The sequence below is a fragment of the Leucoraja erinacea genome, chromosome 14, assembly GCF_028641065.1.
Source record: "Leucoraja erinacea ecotype New England chromosome 14, Leri_hhj_1, whole genome shotgun sequence".
Lineage (NCBI taxonomy): Eukaryota > Metazoa > Chordata > Chondrichthyes > Rajiformes > Rajidae > Leucoraja > Leucoraja erinaceus.
In genome coordinates this window covers 5,999,187-6,017,867 of record NC_073390.1, presented here as the reverse complement: position 1 = coordinate 6,017,867, position 18,681 = coordinate 5,999,187, and the positions used below count along the sequence as shown (strand labels likewise).

The 18,681-nt window shown below is 38.8% G+C and overlaps 1 protein-coding gene across 1 annotated transcript in view; it reads left to right on the top strand.

Annotated features, from left to right (window-relative positions):
* psmd1 (proteasome 26S subunit, non-ATPase 1) overlaps positions 1–18,681 on the top strand; it is a 91,950-nt gene that overhangs the window by 28,987 nt on the left and 44,282 nt on the right. The window contains exons 13-16 of the mRNA XM_055645426.1: positions 2,590–2,701; positions 4,517–4,713; positions 5,377–5,472; positions 6,544–6,608. Of these exons, the coding sequence (XP_055501401.1) occupies positions 2,590–2,701; positions 4,517–4,713; positions 5,377–5,472; positions 6,544–6,608 (470 nt within the window). The remainder of the gene's footprint in view (positions 1–2,589; positions 2,702–4,516; positions 4,714–5,376; positions 5,473–6,543; positions 6,609–18,681) is intronic.

The window sequence follows — 18,681 nt, the reverse complement described above, 5'->3', positions numbered from 1 at the left end:
ATATTGTCCAGTCCTCTAACAGTATCCCCAACAGCCACTATGTTCCTCTTCATTGCTCACATATTTGATTGCCATGAATTCTAATGATTTTCATCAACTGCCACACAACCCTAACTGCAACATATCATCTAGTTTTCAAGAGAGAGTTAGATTTAGCTCGGGGCTAAGAGAATCAAGGGATAGGGGGAAAAAGCCATAATGGGGTACTGATTTTGGATGATCAGCTATGATCGTATTGATGGAAACGGGTGAATTGATCATGGGGAACAAGGACATGGCAGACCAATTGAATAACTACTTTGGTTTTGTCTTCACTAAGGAAGACATAAATAATCTGCCGGAAATAGCAGGGGACCGGGGGTCAAATGAGATGGAGGATCTGAGTGAAATCCAGGTTAGCCGGGAAGTGGTGTTAGGTAAATTGAATGGATTAAAGGCCGATAAATCCCCAGGGCCAGATAGGCTGCATCCCAGAGTACTTAAGGAAGTAGCCCCAGAAATAGTGGATGCATTAATGATAATTTTTCAAAACTCTAGATTCTGGAGTAGTTCCTGAGGATTGGAGGGTAGCTAATGTAACACCACTTTTTAAAAAGGAAGGGAGAGAGAAAACGGGGAATTACAGACCAGTTAGTCTAATGTCGGTAGTGGGGAAACTGCTAAAATCAGTTATTAAAGATGGGATAGCAGCACATTTGGAAAGTGGTGAAATCATTGGACAAAGTCAGCATGGATTTATGAAGGGTAAATCATGTCTGACGAATCTTATAGAATTTTTCGAGGATGTAACTAGTAGAGTGGATAAGGGAGAACCAGTGGATATGTTATATCTGGACTTTCAGAAGGCTTTCGACAAGGTCCCACATAAGAGATTAGTATACAAACTTAAAGCACACGGTATTGGGGGTTCAGTATTGATGTGGATAGAGAACTGGCTGGCAGACAGGAAGCAAAGAGTAGGAGTAAATGGGTCCTTTTCAGAATGGCAGGCAGTGACTAGTGGGGTACCGCAAGGCTCAGTTCTGGGACCCCAGCTATTTACGATATATATTAATGATTTGGACGAGGGAATTGAATGCAACATCTCCAAGTTTGCGGATGACACGAAGCTGGGGGGCAGTGTTAGCTGTGAGGAGGATGCTAGGAGGCTGCAAGGTGACTTGGATAGGCTGGATGAGTGGGAAAATGCATGGCAGATGCAGTATAATGTGGATAAATGTGAGGTTATCCACTTTGGTGGCAAAAACAGGAAAGTAGATTATTATCTGAATGGTGGCCGATTAGGAAAAGGGGAGATGCAACGAGACCTGGGTGTCATGGTACACCAGTCATTAAAAGTAGGCATGCAGGTGCAGCGGGCAGTGAAGAAGGTGAATGGTATGTTAGCATTCATAGCAAAAGGATTTGAGTATAGGAGCAGGGAGGTTCTACTGCAGTTGTACAGGGTCTTGGTGAGACCACACCTGGAGTATTGCGTACAGTTTTGGTCTCCAAATCTGAGGAAAGACATTCTTGCCATAGAGAAGGTTCACCAGACTGATTCCTGGGATGTCAGGACTTTCATATGAAGAAAGACTGGATAGACTCGGTTTGTACTCGCTAGAATTTAGAAGATTAAGGGGGGATCTTATAGAAACTTACAAAATTCTTAAGGGGTTGGACAGACTAGATGCAGGAAGATTGTTCCCGATGTTGGGGGAAGTCCAGAACAAGGGGTCACAGTTTAAGGATAAGGGGGAAATCTTTTAGGACCGAGATGAGGAAAACTTTTTTCACACAGAGAGTGGTGAATCTCTGGAATTCTCTCCCGCAGAAGGTAGTTGAGGCCAGTTCATTGGCTATATTTAAGAGGGAGTTAGATGTGGCCCTGTGGCTAAAGGGATCAGGGGGTATGGAGAGAAGGCAGGTACAGGATACTGAGTTGGATGATCAGCCATGATCATATTGAATGGCGGTGCAGGCTCGAAGGGCCGAATGGCCTACTCCTGCACCTATTTTCTATGTTTCTATGAATGGCAGTGCTGGCTCGAAGGGCCGAATGGCCAAGTCCTGCACCTATTTCCTATGTTTTTTGCCTGCAATGCCTGTCTTTGTATATTTATGTAATTAATTCAACATTTAATTCTGCCACCATCACTTTTAGCTCACAGAAGTCTTTGTAGAACTCCAAGAACACTGCAGTTAGGCAATGGGCTTTGTGGGAACGTTTCAGTCCTAATAAACCTCATTCACTTGGAATTTTAATTATACCTCTGTACTCCAAATGTTGGTTGTTAACACCCAGATAGTTTTATATGTCAAATGTGGCTTATGTAATTCAATGTACCAGCTGAGAATTAATTATTTTATGACCTATTTTTAGTAGCAGACAAATAATAATCATGTTTGACTTGTACCAAAATGATTTCAGCACAGTCACAAGGCTTCAAATTATATTTTCATTGTTAATTGTTTAGTTAAAGTTACCAGTTGTCATAAGTTTAGCATCTCTTGTATATGTTTTTGCAAACTAGATTACAGAAAGTATCTAGTTTTACCTTTACTTGTCAGTGTTTAAAAAGAAGATTTTGCATTTATTTTTCTATGTAGATTGTACGTCATGGTGGATGTCTTGGTCTTGGCTTGGCTGCACTGGGTACTGCTCGACAGGATGTCTATGATCTACTCAAAACAAATCTATATCAAGATGATGCAGTTACGGGTAAGGGAGATAGAAACATAGTCCTACATAAAATAATTTGTGCAAAGCCCTCCATGGAGCTTGTAACATTGTCCATTGTATGGCTAACTGTCTCTTGATTTTCATTCTAATGAACCTGAATTCTTTCTCTTCCCCTCACTCCAAAATAGTCATATTGGTAGCTATTGGCATGTAGGACAGAACAAAATATTGGGTGACTGCACTCAGTTTTTCTAGCAATGTAGAATTTGTGAATGTAATGGGAGCGCAGGAAAGGGGCACGGTGATCATAAATAGAGTGTTGGAAACGGGACTCAACAAGTGTAAAGAGTGCTGAGGAAAATTCAATTCAATTCAATTCAACTTTAATGTCATCGCACAAATACAAGTATCAGTACAACGAAATGCAGTTTTGCGTCAGTCCGTAGTAGTTGTACATAAAGAAAAAAACAAGAAAAATAGAAAGAGGGAAGATACAGAATAATCAGGAAATACAGAATTATTAAACAAAGGGGATGGAGGGACCAGAGAAATCTATCGTCGGGACTCCGAGTTCAGCAGTGTGATTGTGTTGTTATAGAAGCTTTTCCTCATCCTACTAGTATGTGACCTGAGGCTCCTGTACCGCCTCCCTGATGGGAGGAGGGCAAACAGTCCATGGTTGGGGTGTGAGGGGTCTTTGATGATCTTCCCAGCCCATCTCAGACACCGTTTTCGGTGGAGGGCATCCATGGCAGGGAGCGGGGCACCGATGATGTGCTGCGCGGTTTTCACCACCCGTTGTAGTGCCTTCCTGTCCGCAGCAGTGCAGCTGCTGTACCATACCGTGAAGCAGGTGGTCCGGATACTCTCTATGGTACAGCGGTAAAAGTTGGTCAGGATCTGGGGGGACAGGTGGGCTTTCTTGAGCCTCCTAAGGAAGTAAAGGCGCTGCTGAGCACGGTGTGTGCAAAGGGCGTGTAAAGAAACTGGGCATAGTGAGTAAAGCGAATGTCGAATATATAACCAAGTGAGCCAGTTGCTAAGCTATTGGGATGTGCAAACAAATATTGACGTTCACATGATTGGAATTTTACCATAGTGGCACCAATTCTATTTGATTGTAGATGGAACATTCCCTCTATAGCTGTAAGGTGTCAGCAGATAATTTCTTACTCGGGGATTTGATTTGTCATTTTTAGCCACATCCTACGCAATTGGAGGTTAGAATGCTAAACCTTCTGTTCTTTACTGTATAAACAATATTATCCCATTTTAAAGCAGCTACTTGGATAATTGAGTAGAATGAAGATCACACATACAGTTTTATTTGGGTGTGATAAAGTTCGCTACTTAAAAACAGACAATAACACAATGGGTTAAGGTAAACCAAACAAGTTTTAGTTTCAATTCGTCAGACGGGAGTGGCAGGGATTACTTCAGTATGTATTCAAGAACACATGCATTTCCCCGAGCTACCATTCAATTAACAAAGATTTACAGGGTCTTATATACTAATATGGAGCTGTTTTTTCTGTGATAACTCGTACCTATCTCTGTTATCAGCTCGTACCAGTCTCTGTCAGCTCGTACCAGTACTTTTCCACTAGTGGCATCAGTATTTCTGCTTGCGGCAAAAGCAAAGCTGCAGAATATAGTCAAGTATCCCAGCAAGCAGTGCAATAGCAATTAGCTCTTTCATAACAAAAAGTGGTTAAATATGGCAGCAAGCGATACAATAGCGATTAACTCTTTCAGGTGGAATTAATTATTTTTCTTTGTTTATTATTTTAAAATAACCGGGATGCTTTTCTGAATTTTTAAAAAAATATTTGTTGATTTTCTTGATCTATGCAGGCGAGGCAGCTGGTCTTGCACTGGGATTGGTCATGTTAGGCTCCAAGTCAGCTCAAGCAATTGAGGATATGGTGGGTTATGCTCAGGAGACCCAGCATGAGAAGATTCTTCGTGGCTTGGCTGTGGGCATTGCTATGGTGATGTATGGCAGAATGGAAGAAGCAGATGCTCTCATTGAGAGTCTTTGTAGAGACAAGGTAAGAGTGACGTCAACATTTTCTGCCAAATCATCACCATCTAATATATTTTGTGTTTGTGGGAAATCTATTAAAAGTTATGGTACAGGGAGCTCAAGTGGGTTGCAGTAACATCGACCAATTTTTTTTATTGAATAATTAATTTGCTTGATATAATGCATGTTTTTGTATATACATTCACATACATGTTTTAGGTCTAGTAAGTAGAGTATCTTAGGAAGTGAACAGAGTTAATATATTGGCTGAAAAATCTTATAATTCTGGAGCAATGAATAAGAGTTCATATCTCACTGACGCAGTGGAATTCTCTGAAAGTTCTTTTACCAGTTGAACCGCAACATTTCAAGGTGGTAGCTGTTTATACATCACCTTCTTGAGGGGGAATTGGAGATTGTCAATGATAGTGGGTCCCAGAGAATTCATAACTTAAAAAAAAAAGAATTGGTTAAAGTAATGTTTTCAAAGTTCATTAATGATTTAGCTGGTCATTTAACGAATGAACGGTTAACTAAATGATTCCAAATTATAACTGCTTGAAAAATTACTGGGCAATGTTACAGAAGAATAAAAAAATGTAATTAAATGTATTTTCTAGCACATTTTAGCCACCAAGGGTGGTAAACGTTTGCATTTCATAATTGGTGTATTTTCTCATATGAACAGGACCCGATTCTCAGACGTTCTGGAATGTACAGTGTTGCAATGGCATATTGTGGTTCTGGAAATAATAAGGCAATCAGAAGACTGCTGCATGTTGCTGTAAGAAGAATCATAATGTTACTACTTTTACTGTCATTTATTAAGCAATTTCAGGAACTTTTTATACCTTCAGATACCTGCTTGTAATTTTATTACTTTTGCTAAAGAACAACTACAATTAGACATTCAAGTTAGTAACTTTGCATGCAAAGCCTGATTTTTTTTTTTTTTTTTAAAGTTTTTATTTTTCTCTCTGTTAAAGCCCTGTCCCACTGTACAAGCTCATTCAAGAGTTCTCCCAGAGTTTGCCCTGATTTGAACTCAGAGATTTACGGTAATGGCCACCCGTCGGTACTCGGGGCTCTCGTGGACATTTTTCAACATGTTGAAAAATCTTCACGTGTCTTCCCGAGCTTACCTGCCGTTAGCGTTACGAGCAGCTAAGCGACGTCCCCGAGCTCCGACGTACCAGCTACATTCATTCTACGTGCTTACCACGAGTTTAATTTTTTTTTTTAGACTCGGGAGAGCTCTTGGAATGAACTCGGTCAGTGGGACAGGGCCATTATTCTTTTCATTCTTCCCAGTCTCCTTCTTCTTCGTCTCCCTGAGGCAGAACCTACAGCACTGTAATCTCTAATATCTGCCTAGAGTATTTGAATCTCTGGATGGCTTGAAACCAGCCTGATGTCTAGCGGACAATATCAAGCTATTTAATGCTTCCATTAGATGAGAGGAAAAAGAAATAATGGGAGGATGAAGAGAGCAAAACATTAGTTTTAATCCAATTTGCCATTTGAACAAGAAAATATTGCTGTCATTGTGGTGCCTTGATTCTTTAATTGATATGCACTTCATGTGTTTTGTCTGGATGCTGAAATTATGCTACCACACGAACCAAATTGGCACTGAGTTCAGAATATAATTAATGACTTTAGGAAACAATAGAATCAATCTACGGGTTTGAAACACTTTAATTGTGTGAAGATTTGGGAGGAAAGCTTATTGTCAGGTGCATTTGACTTTATTTCTACCAAGTGATTTCTGTAGCTGCTGTTTAATCACTTTGTAGAAAGTGAAATGTAGTTAAAGGAGCATCTTGGATTTGAAGATTTTTTTCCTTCCTTTCAGGTGAGTGATGTCAATGATGATGTCAGACGTGCTGCTGTGGAATCACTTGGATTTATTTTATTCAGGTATGGGATTTTGAATTATTGTAAACATGGTTTGAAATGGCAATGAAGACATTTGCATTGTATGTTATCACCCTAAAAAAGCACCTCCCCTTTCACTTGGGCAGCTTACATCCCAGTGGTATCAATATTGACTTTTCTAACTTTAGTAACACTTGCTTTCCCTCTCCCTACATCCTAGTTCTCCCACCAGTCTGACTGTCTTCATGATTACATTTTATCTTTGTACGCCTCGTTTTTAATTTTCCCTAGCTAACAATAATCTATTCTCCATTTTCCTTGAACTTCGTCCCCTTTGATCTCTCGTTGTCACACTGTACCCTTCCAGATCTCTGTCTCCCTCTCCCCTGACTCTCAGTCTGTAGAAGGGTTTCAACCCGAAATGTCACCCATTCATTCTCTCCAGAGATGTTGCCTGTCCTGCTGTGTTACTCCAGCGTTTTGAGTCTATCTTCAGTATAAACCAGTTCCCTCCTACACATTCTGTTGGATGTTACTTGTTCTCCAGTTGTTCTTTATGTTACCACATGGTGGTGCTGGTTGATATGTTTTCCAAAGGAATGCCACATATATCTCGAGCAATGACTAGTGAAAGCACGGATTTATTTCTATGATGGAATTCTTTTTTGCATATTTTCCCAGACATTCTCTCACGGTGTGTTTGTACAATCCTTTTTATAACATCATTAGTTTGAATTGAAGGGAGCCGTGATATTATCTTGGGTGATCTTAAAACATTTTGTTGAATATGTATTGACTGCTTTGAGAAAAATATGTTTTGCTCCACATATAAAAACAATGCATTGCAATTTGAGCGTATTCTGGATAGGATCGTACTCTAAATTAAAAAAATAATAATGAAGGTCCTTAGTAGCATTCAACAGTATCAGATAGCTCCTCCACAGCTGCAGTTTAATTTTAATGGGTGTATTTGATAAACTGATGGTAATTCCACATGTGTTTATTTATCACTTTGTACATCAGGGTAAATGTTTTCTGTATTTTAGGTTTTTCATCGTTCAGGAACAAATTCTTATACTTTTATATGTATTATTATGTATTTAGTGCAAAGTTATCTGCAATGCATGTATTGAAACACAAACATTGAAACCAACTAAATAATTAAGCCAGTCTTTCACAGTAGTGATACTTAAAGCAGACCTCTCGCCTAGCAAAGTTCATCTAATTTAGTGGTCCAGGCAGAAAGAAGGTGATGTGAATTAATATAGTTATTTGGATGGAGGATGGATATTAGGATGGCTTCAGTTAAAGGTCTAAATCATGATGGACCTGGCCTAGGGTTTACAATTGAAACTGCTGACTTCACCCAACAAAATTTAATTCTACTCTCTTGAGGAAATAATTAAGACTTACTATCCATGCTATATTGCTTTTTTTTAAATTAAACTAACTCTTATTATGATTCAGTAAGACATACCTTCAAAATGTTAAATCACACATTTAGTGGCTCGTATTCAAGACCATTTTATTACGGATGTTACAAAATTTTGAGATGTTAAAAATCAAGCCTGTAATTTATCCAATCAGATAAAGCATAAGAAAAACTTTAATTTGATACCTAATTCACTTTCATATCTTCAGTATTAAAATAGTTATGGTCATTTTGATACTCGGAAATTAGCATCTTGTTCCCTATTGCTTTTCCATTAACTTAACACAAAGGTTGTGATCGAGGACAGTTAATTGATATAAAAGCCCATAACTTTCATAAATATTAAGAGAACTGAATGAAATTTTCAGTTATTATAGATTGAAGCATTCTGAAACAAATATGACACGTCTTACTTGGATGACTTGAAATTAAAGTATATAATTAGTTAATTACCTAATTAAGTAGCTAATTACAAAATTAATTATTGTGACGGAAATAGTAATAAACACCCAGACTGCCTTGAAAATTCAAAAATGTCATATTCTCAAGATCAGAACTTTAATATTATTGTATTATATGCTGTAAGTCTGTAACAGACAGGTAAAGAAATTACAATTTCTAGCAAAAGACCAAGTCTTCATGGAGAAGATCAGCTGCTAGCTGGTACATTGGCATATCATAATCAGTAGCATCATCATACTCCTCAGATTGCAACCAATAAGCAACTCTGTACACCTTGTTTTTCCTCAACCTTTCAGTTTTGGTATTGTTTTTTGCTCTTCAAACCACGAATGGCATGCTTTTCTGCCCACTACTTTCCCATTCAGACCGACTTTTTCCAAACGAGGTATACAAGTACAAGCTGTGTCCATTTTTAAGATCCCTCTCTGTCATGCCCGAGTCTAACTTGGGCATGACAGAGAAATTCACTTCAAGGTGAGCTCTAGCTATGCCAGGCTGGGCATTGGGATTGCCAATTTTGCATTTCTTCTTCGGAGGCATCTGAAAAATGTAAAGAAAAAATCCTATATATAATTACATATTCATCAGTGTCATCAAATCAATTAAATTCATCTAAATTCAATTACTAGATCTAAACATCTATCCCATTCTTAAGAAAAGGTTAAAAATAAATATTTAAATAGCCAAAGTATCCAAATAACAAACTGATCCCATTCACACAAGAATTCACAATATAACATGATTTTTAAATCTCACTTTCATGAATTTCTAGGACAAATCAAAGGAATTGAATGTTTAATTCCCATAAATATTTCTGTTGGTTTATATCACTGCAGCAGGCAAGGGCCGTTTTACACAGACATGTGTTGAAAATCCACAAACATCCACTCTCAAGATAATCAAAATCATTATTTTTTTGCACAATCATGTCATAAGAACATCTAAAATATCTATATTTTGTGTAATTGTCTATCCATGATCAGTATTTTCATACTAAATATCTGACTAAATACTATGTACTGTGGAAGTTTTTAATCAGATATTTAGTATGGAAATATTGATCATGGATAGACAATAACACAAAATATAGATAATTTAGATGTTCTCATGACCTGATTGTGCAAAAAATAATGAACGATTATCTTGAGAGTGGATGTTTGTGGATTATGATACAGAGATCGGATTGTGGCCGCCATGATTTTGCTCACACTCACAGCCGGCAGGCAAGACACGGCCGATATCGGGGCCTAAATAACATATTTCGCATCATCAGATTAAAATGAAATTACACCAAAAACTAGATAAGATGTTAAATAAACGTCCTACAGGACAAACCTTTTGTTTTGTCCTGAACTTGTGATCTGTGATTTTGAAGGCGTTGAAGTTGGGCCCGACTTTCATCCAGCGATTTAAACATCTCGAGTCGCATGCACAGGCAGTGGGCAGATCTAGAGCGCTACTGCAGGAAGTTGTAACAACGCTAATTTTATGCCTTGGTTTTCAGACCAGAGTGTTCTCTGGTCTCAATTCAATCATCTAAACTGAAGAATTCTGGTGGTGGCTGAAGGAAGATTGCTTGCATCTCATGTAAACTAATTTCTGGGAAATGACCGAGTTATTTCAAGCAGGAGATGCTTCACACGCCACATCGTTTGTTAGGTTATTTTAGAGCAGAGTTGGCAAGACATGACAACAAGAGCTGTGCTGTCAAACCTAACATCTGATCAACGGGATAGAGATGCACATGTTGATTTGAAATGTACTGCTTTTGCTGATAATTGTAATATTTGAATGCATTGTACCTCTACATGGTTTACACATCAAAGACATTGATATTTTTACCACTACCTTCTCGTAGTTTCACAAACCTCTCCGTCTCACCCCCTGCATATTGAGTGTACTTACAACATATGTGTTTAATATTTTTTAACAAATACATTGCTATTTTTATTGAAGCGGATGCACAGAATTATATGAAATGAGAATAAGGCATTTTGCCCTTTACCTGCTCTGCCATTCAATAACATTGCAGTTGATCAAACTTAGTCCTATTCAATTGTCCTACCCAATTTCTATAACTCCTGATTCCCTTGCTGATTAAAAATCCATCTCTCAACTTTTGAATATAGGTTGAACACTTTCTTTCAGCACCTTCGATTCCAGAGCATTTCTGGATTATCCATTTTTCTAGACCAACAGAAGTCATGTGAGAATGAAATTACAATTCACCCCTGGCCAGCTAATGACACCCATCCCATGTCTCCAAAGCACCACAGAGTGCCAGAAACATAAATAAAACAAAAATGTAAGCTGAATGGGAATGGAATGGCCTGCCAACCCATCCCCGGCTCACACCGTCTCCCTGGCTGTTTCGAACTGCGGTGGGGAAGAGGTTGTGGGGGTGTGGGGAGAGGAGGGATGGAGGGGGTGGCAACCCTGGCAACAAGTAGGGATTGAATCCTAGTGATTGAAGCTGTGAAGCAGTAGCTCTGCTAGCTGCAACACTGCCATCCTTCAATTTTATCTTCAATTTTTCCTTTTTTATATCTTCAATTTTACTAATTTATTTCACATTTAATTACAATTGATTTATTTCACAGTGAAAGTAGGAATGAAACAATCTACAGGTATAGATAAAATAATTTTTCTTTGCCAGTGTTAAATGGCAGATCATTTTCACGTATTAAAAATTGAAGGTGGTTTGTGAAATAAGCTCCTATATCATTCAGTGTACTGTAATTAAACATCTTTTTGTAAGGAAATTAAAATCACAAATTGCTTACTTTGATTTTTACTGGTGTGTTCCAATTCATCCCAAAGGATCCTCTTGAAGAATCTTGAATTGTTTAATTCATAATTTAGGATGGGAAGCTGTGGATAAATTCTTAAAGGGTCACATGCAGGATATACACACCTGGAGTTGGATGACTGTTTTGTCAAGCTAGATTGGGTGTATGATGTGGATTTTTGGGGGAAACAATGTTATGCTATGATCTCAGTTTACTATTCAAAGTAGTTGTTGAAATATAAATGGAAATTACTTTACTGCACCTTTGAATCAACATTGTGGAATGAAGCAAGAATCAATTCCCTTCACTAATGAATGTCAATAGTTGGATGTTTCTTAATTCAAAATTTATATAGACTAGATTTGATTTAAAAAAAAAATTGCAATTGCAATCAGTTGATGTCTGTTTTTGAATAATTCTTAATTATTTGATGAGCAGTCTTCTCTGTTTAAAAAGGAACAATAGCCTTTTCATTTTGATGGTGATTTAAACACAATCTGTTGAAGGAGTTGATCTTTTTCAGGCTCTGTCTCTTTAAATTTGGTAATGCTAGACTTCACGGGTTTAAAACAGAGTTATGAGTTGTGATAATTTGTTTAGTGATGATTTACATTCCTATCTGCCTGAATTCCCTAAGAGGGAATGGATATGGCGTCTAATCAGATTTGTTATTGCATAGTGCAGCCAATACGCTACACCACCTGAGTACCAAATAATAAATGTCCAAGTGTTTCGGAGCAGATGCCAACTGATTCTGTTTCATAACAATTTTGGGTGAACATAATTGAGACTAAATGACTCGGTATTGCTTCAGAAGAAGGAGTCTGAGATTGTTACAACAGCTGGTTTTAGCTTCATGTCTCCCACCTTTCTAACAAAAAAAATAATCCAACACATTAAATTCTCCAATTTATGCAGAATTCTGAAAGTGTCACTAAAAATAAACTTCTGGTAATTAGATTTTAGAACCATCTATATCATGTAACAATTCTTAAATTGTTTTCCTTGTGCAGTAATCGAACATTTCAAGAATAATCAATATGATTTATAATATTTTGCATTTTCAAAACTTGTGTTTTGGCCTAAAATTGTATTAAATAAAAATGGAACCTCTTGAATATCCCAAACTTTCACGTTCAAAATGAACACGTGTTAAGTTATGCTTTTCGGTCGCAATTCTGGACAGCTATAATTCTGGACCTATATGTGCATGTAACGGACAAGATTTCATCCTCCTTTTTAATCCTGCTGATGTGATAATGTTAGGATCGAGACACTCGCCTTAATGAAAAGTCAACAACTGCTTCCCAAACTGAAGTATCCCCTATCCACTGAATTTTAATTTAGGAAGATCACTGATCTTCTTTCCCATAAGGTACTTGTGATATCTTAATAAATGATTTGGTAATAGGTCGGGGATTTGATTATCAATCGGGTCTTCATCAAAATAGACATTGTTCTGAAATAGAAACCAAAACTGTTCAGCAGGTCAACCTTTATTTGTGGAAGGAGAGATTTTTCCTGTCATCAGAATTAACAAAACCTTGCATTAGCGGTTTTGGATATTTAAAGGCTGGGCTTTGAGGACTATGAGGAACGAACAAAAGGCAAAAGGAGTAAGTTGATAACAAGGGAAGATGGTGCAAGAACAAAAAGAATGATTAAAAAGTCAGGAAAGGGAACCAATGGGTTAAAAGCCAAATACCTTCTGGATGTCTGAAATAGAGTGAAAATGCTGGAAACGTTTACTGGGTGTGGCAGCAAAGGTGCAGAGATGGAGTTAACATTTCAACCCAGTAACTTGAAAATGGAACTGCAGGATGTTTGATTAAACAGGTCCACGGACGATGCGGTCTCCCAGGTCTTGCACACCGCTCTCTCCCATCTGGACAGCCAGAAGGGGGTCTACGTGAGGATGCTGTTCATAGACTACAGTGCAGCCTTCAACACGATAGTCCCCACCAGACTGGCCGGGAAGCTACTGGAATTGGGGCTCAACACCTCCCTGTGTGCCTGGGTCCTGGACTTTCTCACCGCCAGGCCCCAGGTAGTCAAGATGGGAGGGAATACATCGAAGTCCCTCACCCTGAGCACAGGATCGCCCCAGGGTTGCGTCCTCAGCCCCCTATTGTACTCCCTGTACACACATGACTGTGTGGCTAGGTTCAGCTCCAATTCAATAATTAAGTTTGCTGATGACACTGTGGTGGTGGGCCTGATCTCAGACAATGATGAGAAGGCCTACCGGGAGGAGGTGGCTGATCTAGCACTCTGGTGCCAGGAGAACAGCTTCCTCTTGAACATTAAAAAAACGAAGGAGCTGATCATGGACTTTAGGAGGGCACAACATCCGAGGGCCTACACTTGTATTGAGTATAAATGGGGACCTGTGGATAGGGTGAACTTTCACGTTCAAAATATCACGGGTTAGTCCACATCTCGAGGATATGACTGGACATCTATAATTCTGGACCTATATGTGTGAGTAAGGCAAGATTGCAGCGTCTTTACCACCTCAGGCAATTGAGGAAATTCAGGTGTCTCCGAGGATTCGCCTTAATGAAAAGTCTAACAACGGCGGTGGAAAGCAAGTTGTCCGGGAACATTACCATGAATTTTAATTTAGGAACATTGCTCTGCCTTTCCCATGAGGGCCATGCAGAGAGTAGTGCGTTAAATGATTTGGTAACGCAAGTCAGGAACTGATTATCACCCCCCCTGCAGGAAAAATATACAACAGGAGGTGCAACTCCAGAGCAAACAAAATCATGAGAGACCTCTTATTTGTGCAACGGTCTGTTCCTGCCGCATCAGGCAAAACGCCTCCGTTGGCATTAGCGGTTTTGGATATTTAAAGGCTGGGGTTGAGGAAGGATGAGGAACGAACAAAAGGCAAAAGGAGTCGGACTGTAAACGGGAAGATGGTGCAGGACTAACTCTACAGAACGATTAAATAGTTCTATTATTTATTATGGGTAAAAGAATATGTGTGTTCTGATTGTGCTTATAATTTGTTTGGTTGTTTTGTTGTTTGTCTTTGCACAAAAGTCCGCGAGCATTGCCACTTTCATTTCACTGCACATCGCGTATGTGTATGTGACAAATAAACTTGACTTGACTTGACTAAAGATGCAGAGTCATTATCTCAAAGTGTTAAACTCACCTTTGAGTTTGGAATGCTATAATGTGGCAAATCGAAAGGTTAGGTGCTGTTTCTTGCAGAGTTTCATTGGAACAGAGTCGCAAGCCAAATAAATACAGATCAGAATGGATGTGGGCAGATAATTGGCATCCATTAGTTCCGTTATTTGTAAACTGAGTAAAGATATTCTACCGTCTTGATGGCTCTGACATCCACCATCATGAAGTGCTATGCGAGACTGGTGATGGCACACATTATCTCCAGCCACCAAGCCAGCCTTAATCTACTGCTTACTGTCGCAACAAACCCACAGCAGACGTCATCTACCTGGCCCTAAGCTCATCTCTGGACATCAGACAACAAGTACTCCAATGTTAGACTCCTATTTATTGACTATATCAACACCTTCACTTCAACACCATAATCAATCTCATCCAAACTCCGGGACCTAGGGATGGGCTCCCCCTTGCCACTAGATAGTCGACTTTCTGACCCACTGACCTCAATCATATGACAACACCTCCTCCTCAATAATTCTCAACACTGGTATCTGCAAGGATGTGTTCTCAGTCCTGTACTGTACTCCCTATACCCTGATGACTGTTTGGCCAAATTTGACTAATTCCTACAATTTTGCAGACAACACCAATGTGGTGGGCCGAATCATGAACAATGATGAGACTCCTTACAGGATGTAGATTGTGAATTTAGTGACACAATGTTAGGATATCTCACTCAATGTCAGTGAGCCGAAGGAGTTAGTTATTGACTTCAGGAAGCATGGTGGAGTACATACCCGAATCGGCATGAATGGTGCGGAAATGGTTGAGAGCTTTAAGTTCCTTGGTGTTATTACTGCCAATAATTTGTTGTGAACGAACCACGTTGATGTGACTGGCAAGAATTCACACCAACTCCTCTACTTCCTTCGGAGAAGTTTGATGTATCTCCAGTGACTCTTACAAACTTCTACAGATGCACTATAGAAAACATACTGGCGGGTTGCATCACAGCTTGGTTTGGGAACAGCTCTCCTCAAGACCGCAAGAAATTGCAGAGTAAAGGGCCTGTCCCACTTTCACGACCTAATTCACGACCTTTTTTACTCGTGGACATTTTTCATCATGTTGAAAAAACGCCCCGATCTACTTGATGCCACGAGCACCTACGACTAGCATCACGACCTACCTACGACCTCCTACGACCTTATGAGTCAAGGGCAAACTCTGCAGAGGTCGTGAAAGTGGGACAGGCCCTTTATAGTTGTAGCACAGTCAATTACACAGACCAGACTTCCCACTCTTGATTCCATCTACACTTCATGCCGCCTCATAAAAGCATCCAACATAATCAAAGATTTGTCCACCCCAGTCATTCCTTCTCCCTGCTTCCATCTGGCAGAAGGTACAGAAGCTTCAAAGAAAATACCACCACACTCGAACAGCTTCTTCCCCTCTGTTATCAGGCTTCTGAACGGATCTTCCATTAGCCTGGGTACTGTTCGATTCACCTCTTTTCCATTGAAGAAGTTGGTCTTTGTCTAAGGAAACTTCAATGATCAAAACTATATTCGGCACTCTATATCTTCCCCTTTGCTCTATGGTATTGCAGTTTGAACTGATGGGGCCAAGTATGGTATATCTGATCTTTTTGGAGACCGTACAAAACAACTCTTCATTCTATGTCGGTACATGTGACAATAATAATCTAAACCTGGCCCAATCAGGAATATTACCCGTGACAAGCTAATTTTGGTGAAACATTTTCCAAAAAAAAAGTAATGATATTTGAATAGAAATTGTTCATCAACAATAGGTACTTTGGACATTTGGATCATTTAGATCTTTTCCACAGGGGTGATCTGTACAAGAAGGATGAGTTAAATCTAAACTGGGGGGTGTCCGATATACTTGCAGGGAGATTTGCTCATGGTATATGGAATAAGCTACTAGAGTAAGTGGGGGCAGATTACAACGTTTAAAAGGCAGTTGGACAGATACTTGGATAGGAATAGGATAGACGGATACGGGCCTAATGGAGGCAAGAAGGATGAGTATCTAATATCTATCTATCTATCTAAATAAAACTGGGGGTCCGTCCGATATACTTGCAGGGGAGATTTGCTCATGGTATATGGAATAAGCTACTAGAGTAAGTGGGGGCAGATTACAACGTTTAAAAGGCAGTTGGACAGATACTTGGATAGGAATAGGATAGACGGATACGGGCCTAATGGAGGCAAATGGGATTAGTGCAAGTAGGCATCACTACTGAGTTGGGCTGAAATGCCAATTTCTGTGCTATAGAACTCATGACTAAACTATCACATATAAAAAGAAACAATATGACTGAAAATCACCATCTGGATGTTAAAAGCATATAAAGATATTAACACCAACCAGTTAATATAATTAAATCTCGGAAAACTTCCCCTCTAATCTTGAAATATATTCAACCTATTTGGCACCCTTGCCTGGAGCATACTAATTGAATTCCTATATTCCTCTGCCTCTCTAACTGCTGCTCTTTTAAGATTTGATCACTCCTGCAATTTGTCAGTTTTTTTTTTAATGTCTTTGTGTAGGAGGTTGTCTTGAGTTAGTGTGTTTTCATCTGCTGCAAGAAAAACATTAGGCTAGGTTTCAGATAAAGTTGCCTTGTGTAATGTCTAGGTTTGGGTGCGGGCGAAAGAACCCAGTGTTATGTTGTGGAATTGTGGGGTTGCTTTCTTTGAAAATGGGCTGTATCGTGATTTTCTGTAATGCCAAACAATTTGTATACATCAAGAAATGCAAGCTGAGAAAAAAATAATATGTTTATTTATTTACTATTTTTTTGCACATTAATTCCATGAAAGAGAATCCCAAATTTTCGGGTAGCAATTTGTGAATTCTGTGAGGGCGAATTTCTGGAGATGCGACACGGAGAAAAATCGTATCTCTGTCGAGTTATGTGACTGTGACTTCTCTCCCCCCCCCCTCCACCCCAACATAAAACAAACCAAGAAACAATAAATCATACTTTTAAAACATACTTAAAATAATAAAAACAGAGAGGGGACTGACAGACTGTTGGCGAGGCAGCCACCGTGGTGGCGCCATCCGATGAACGACTGAAGTGACTGTAGATCAATCACTATATTGCTGATCTGATCCATGCTGAGTTTTCATAATATCTTCTTATGGAATGCAGATTTGCTGGGCACATGCGCAGTGTTCGGGGTGCGGCTGGTCAGTTTGATAAGGAATGTAAGACTGTATGGACGCTTTTACTTGGTCTCTGACATGGATATTAAAAAACTTTATATGAAGTTAAACAACATGTTGTCATCACTACTTCATACAGTGACGATTAACAATGTTGCTGAATAACCATGTGACTAATATTCACGCCTCCGTATTTTTTTAATTGCAAAATTAAACTGCATAAATCAATTATTTTTCCAACATATCTGAAAGAATGTTCAGGATTGAATCTGAGGAATGGTACCCTGAGAAATATTGAAAGGCAAATTGTGTAATTTTAAATAAGGATACGTGACTATGTTAATTCACTGAGGAGGTGATTCATGTTGCAAAAGTATGCACTGCCTTTCTTTATTTGCAATGAACTTCCACTTTGGAATGTGAGCAGTGGAGAAATGAGGCTTAATAATGAATGGGTAGAAAAAAAGGAATATTTATGGATTATTTTGTAGTCACTCTTGAGATGGGATACCATCCAAAAGAGCTATTAAAGAGAAATAAGTATAACATTCATGAGGAATTTGAGGCTACATAAATGTTTGAAGCAAGAAATCAGAAAGAGGAAAGATAGATGTAAAAAAAATTCTTGATGCACGTTCAAGATGTTGAATTTTATAGAATGCAATTACCAACATTTGAATCTCAGGGGCTTAAATACATTATAAAGTATTTGATAATTTATTGAAAACTCTTAATTTACTGACATTTTTGTAAACGTATTAGTTCCTAAGAAAATAATGAAAACTGATGTTTCAAATATACATTCAATCATAGGATCACCGAGTTGCTTGTGGCACATAACATGGTCCGTCCTGAAGTGGTAATTAGTATGCACTAGAAAGTGAGTTATTTTAGCTTGGCTGAAATATCAATGGACTTGGTCATTGCAGGTCAGTGAATAGAAAGATCAATTTTTAAAAAATTGTTCACAAATATCTAACTGGAAAATGTGCTTGAAGAATTTGAAGTTATTATGTCATTGACAGATGCTGAATTACTTCCTAGCATTTGTAAGATTAATACCTAAAGAATGGCAATGAGAATT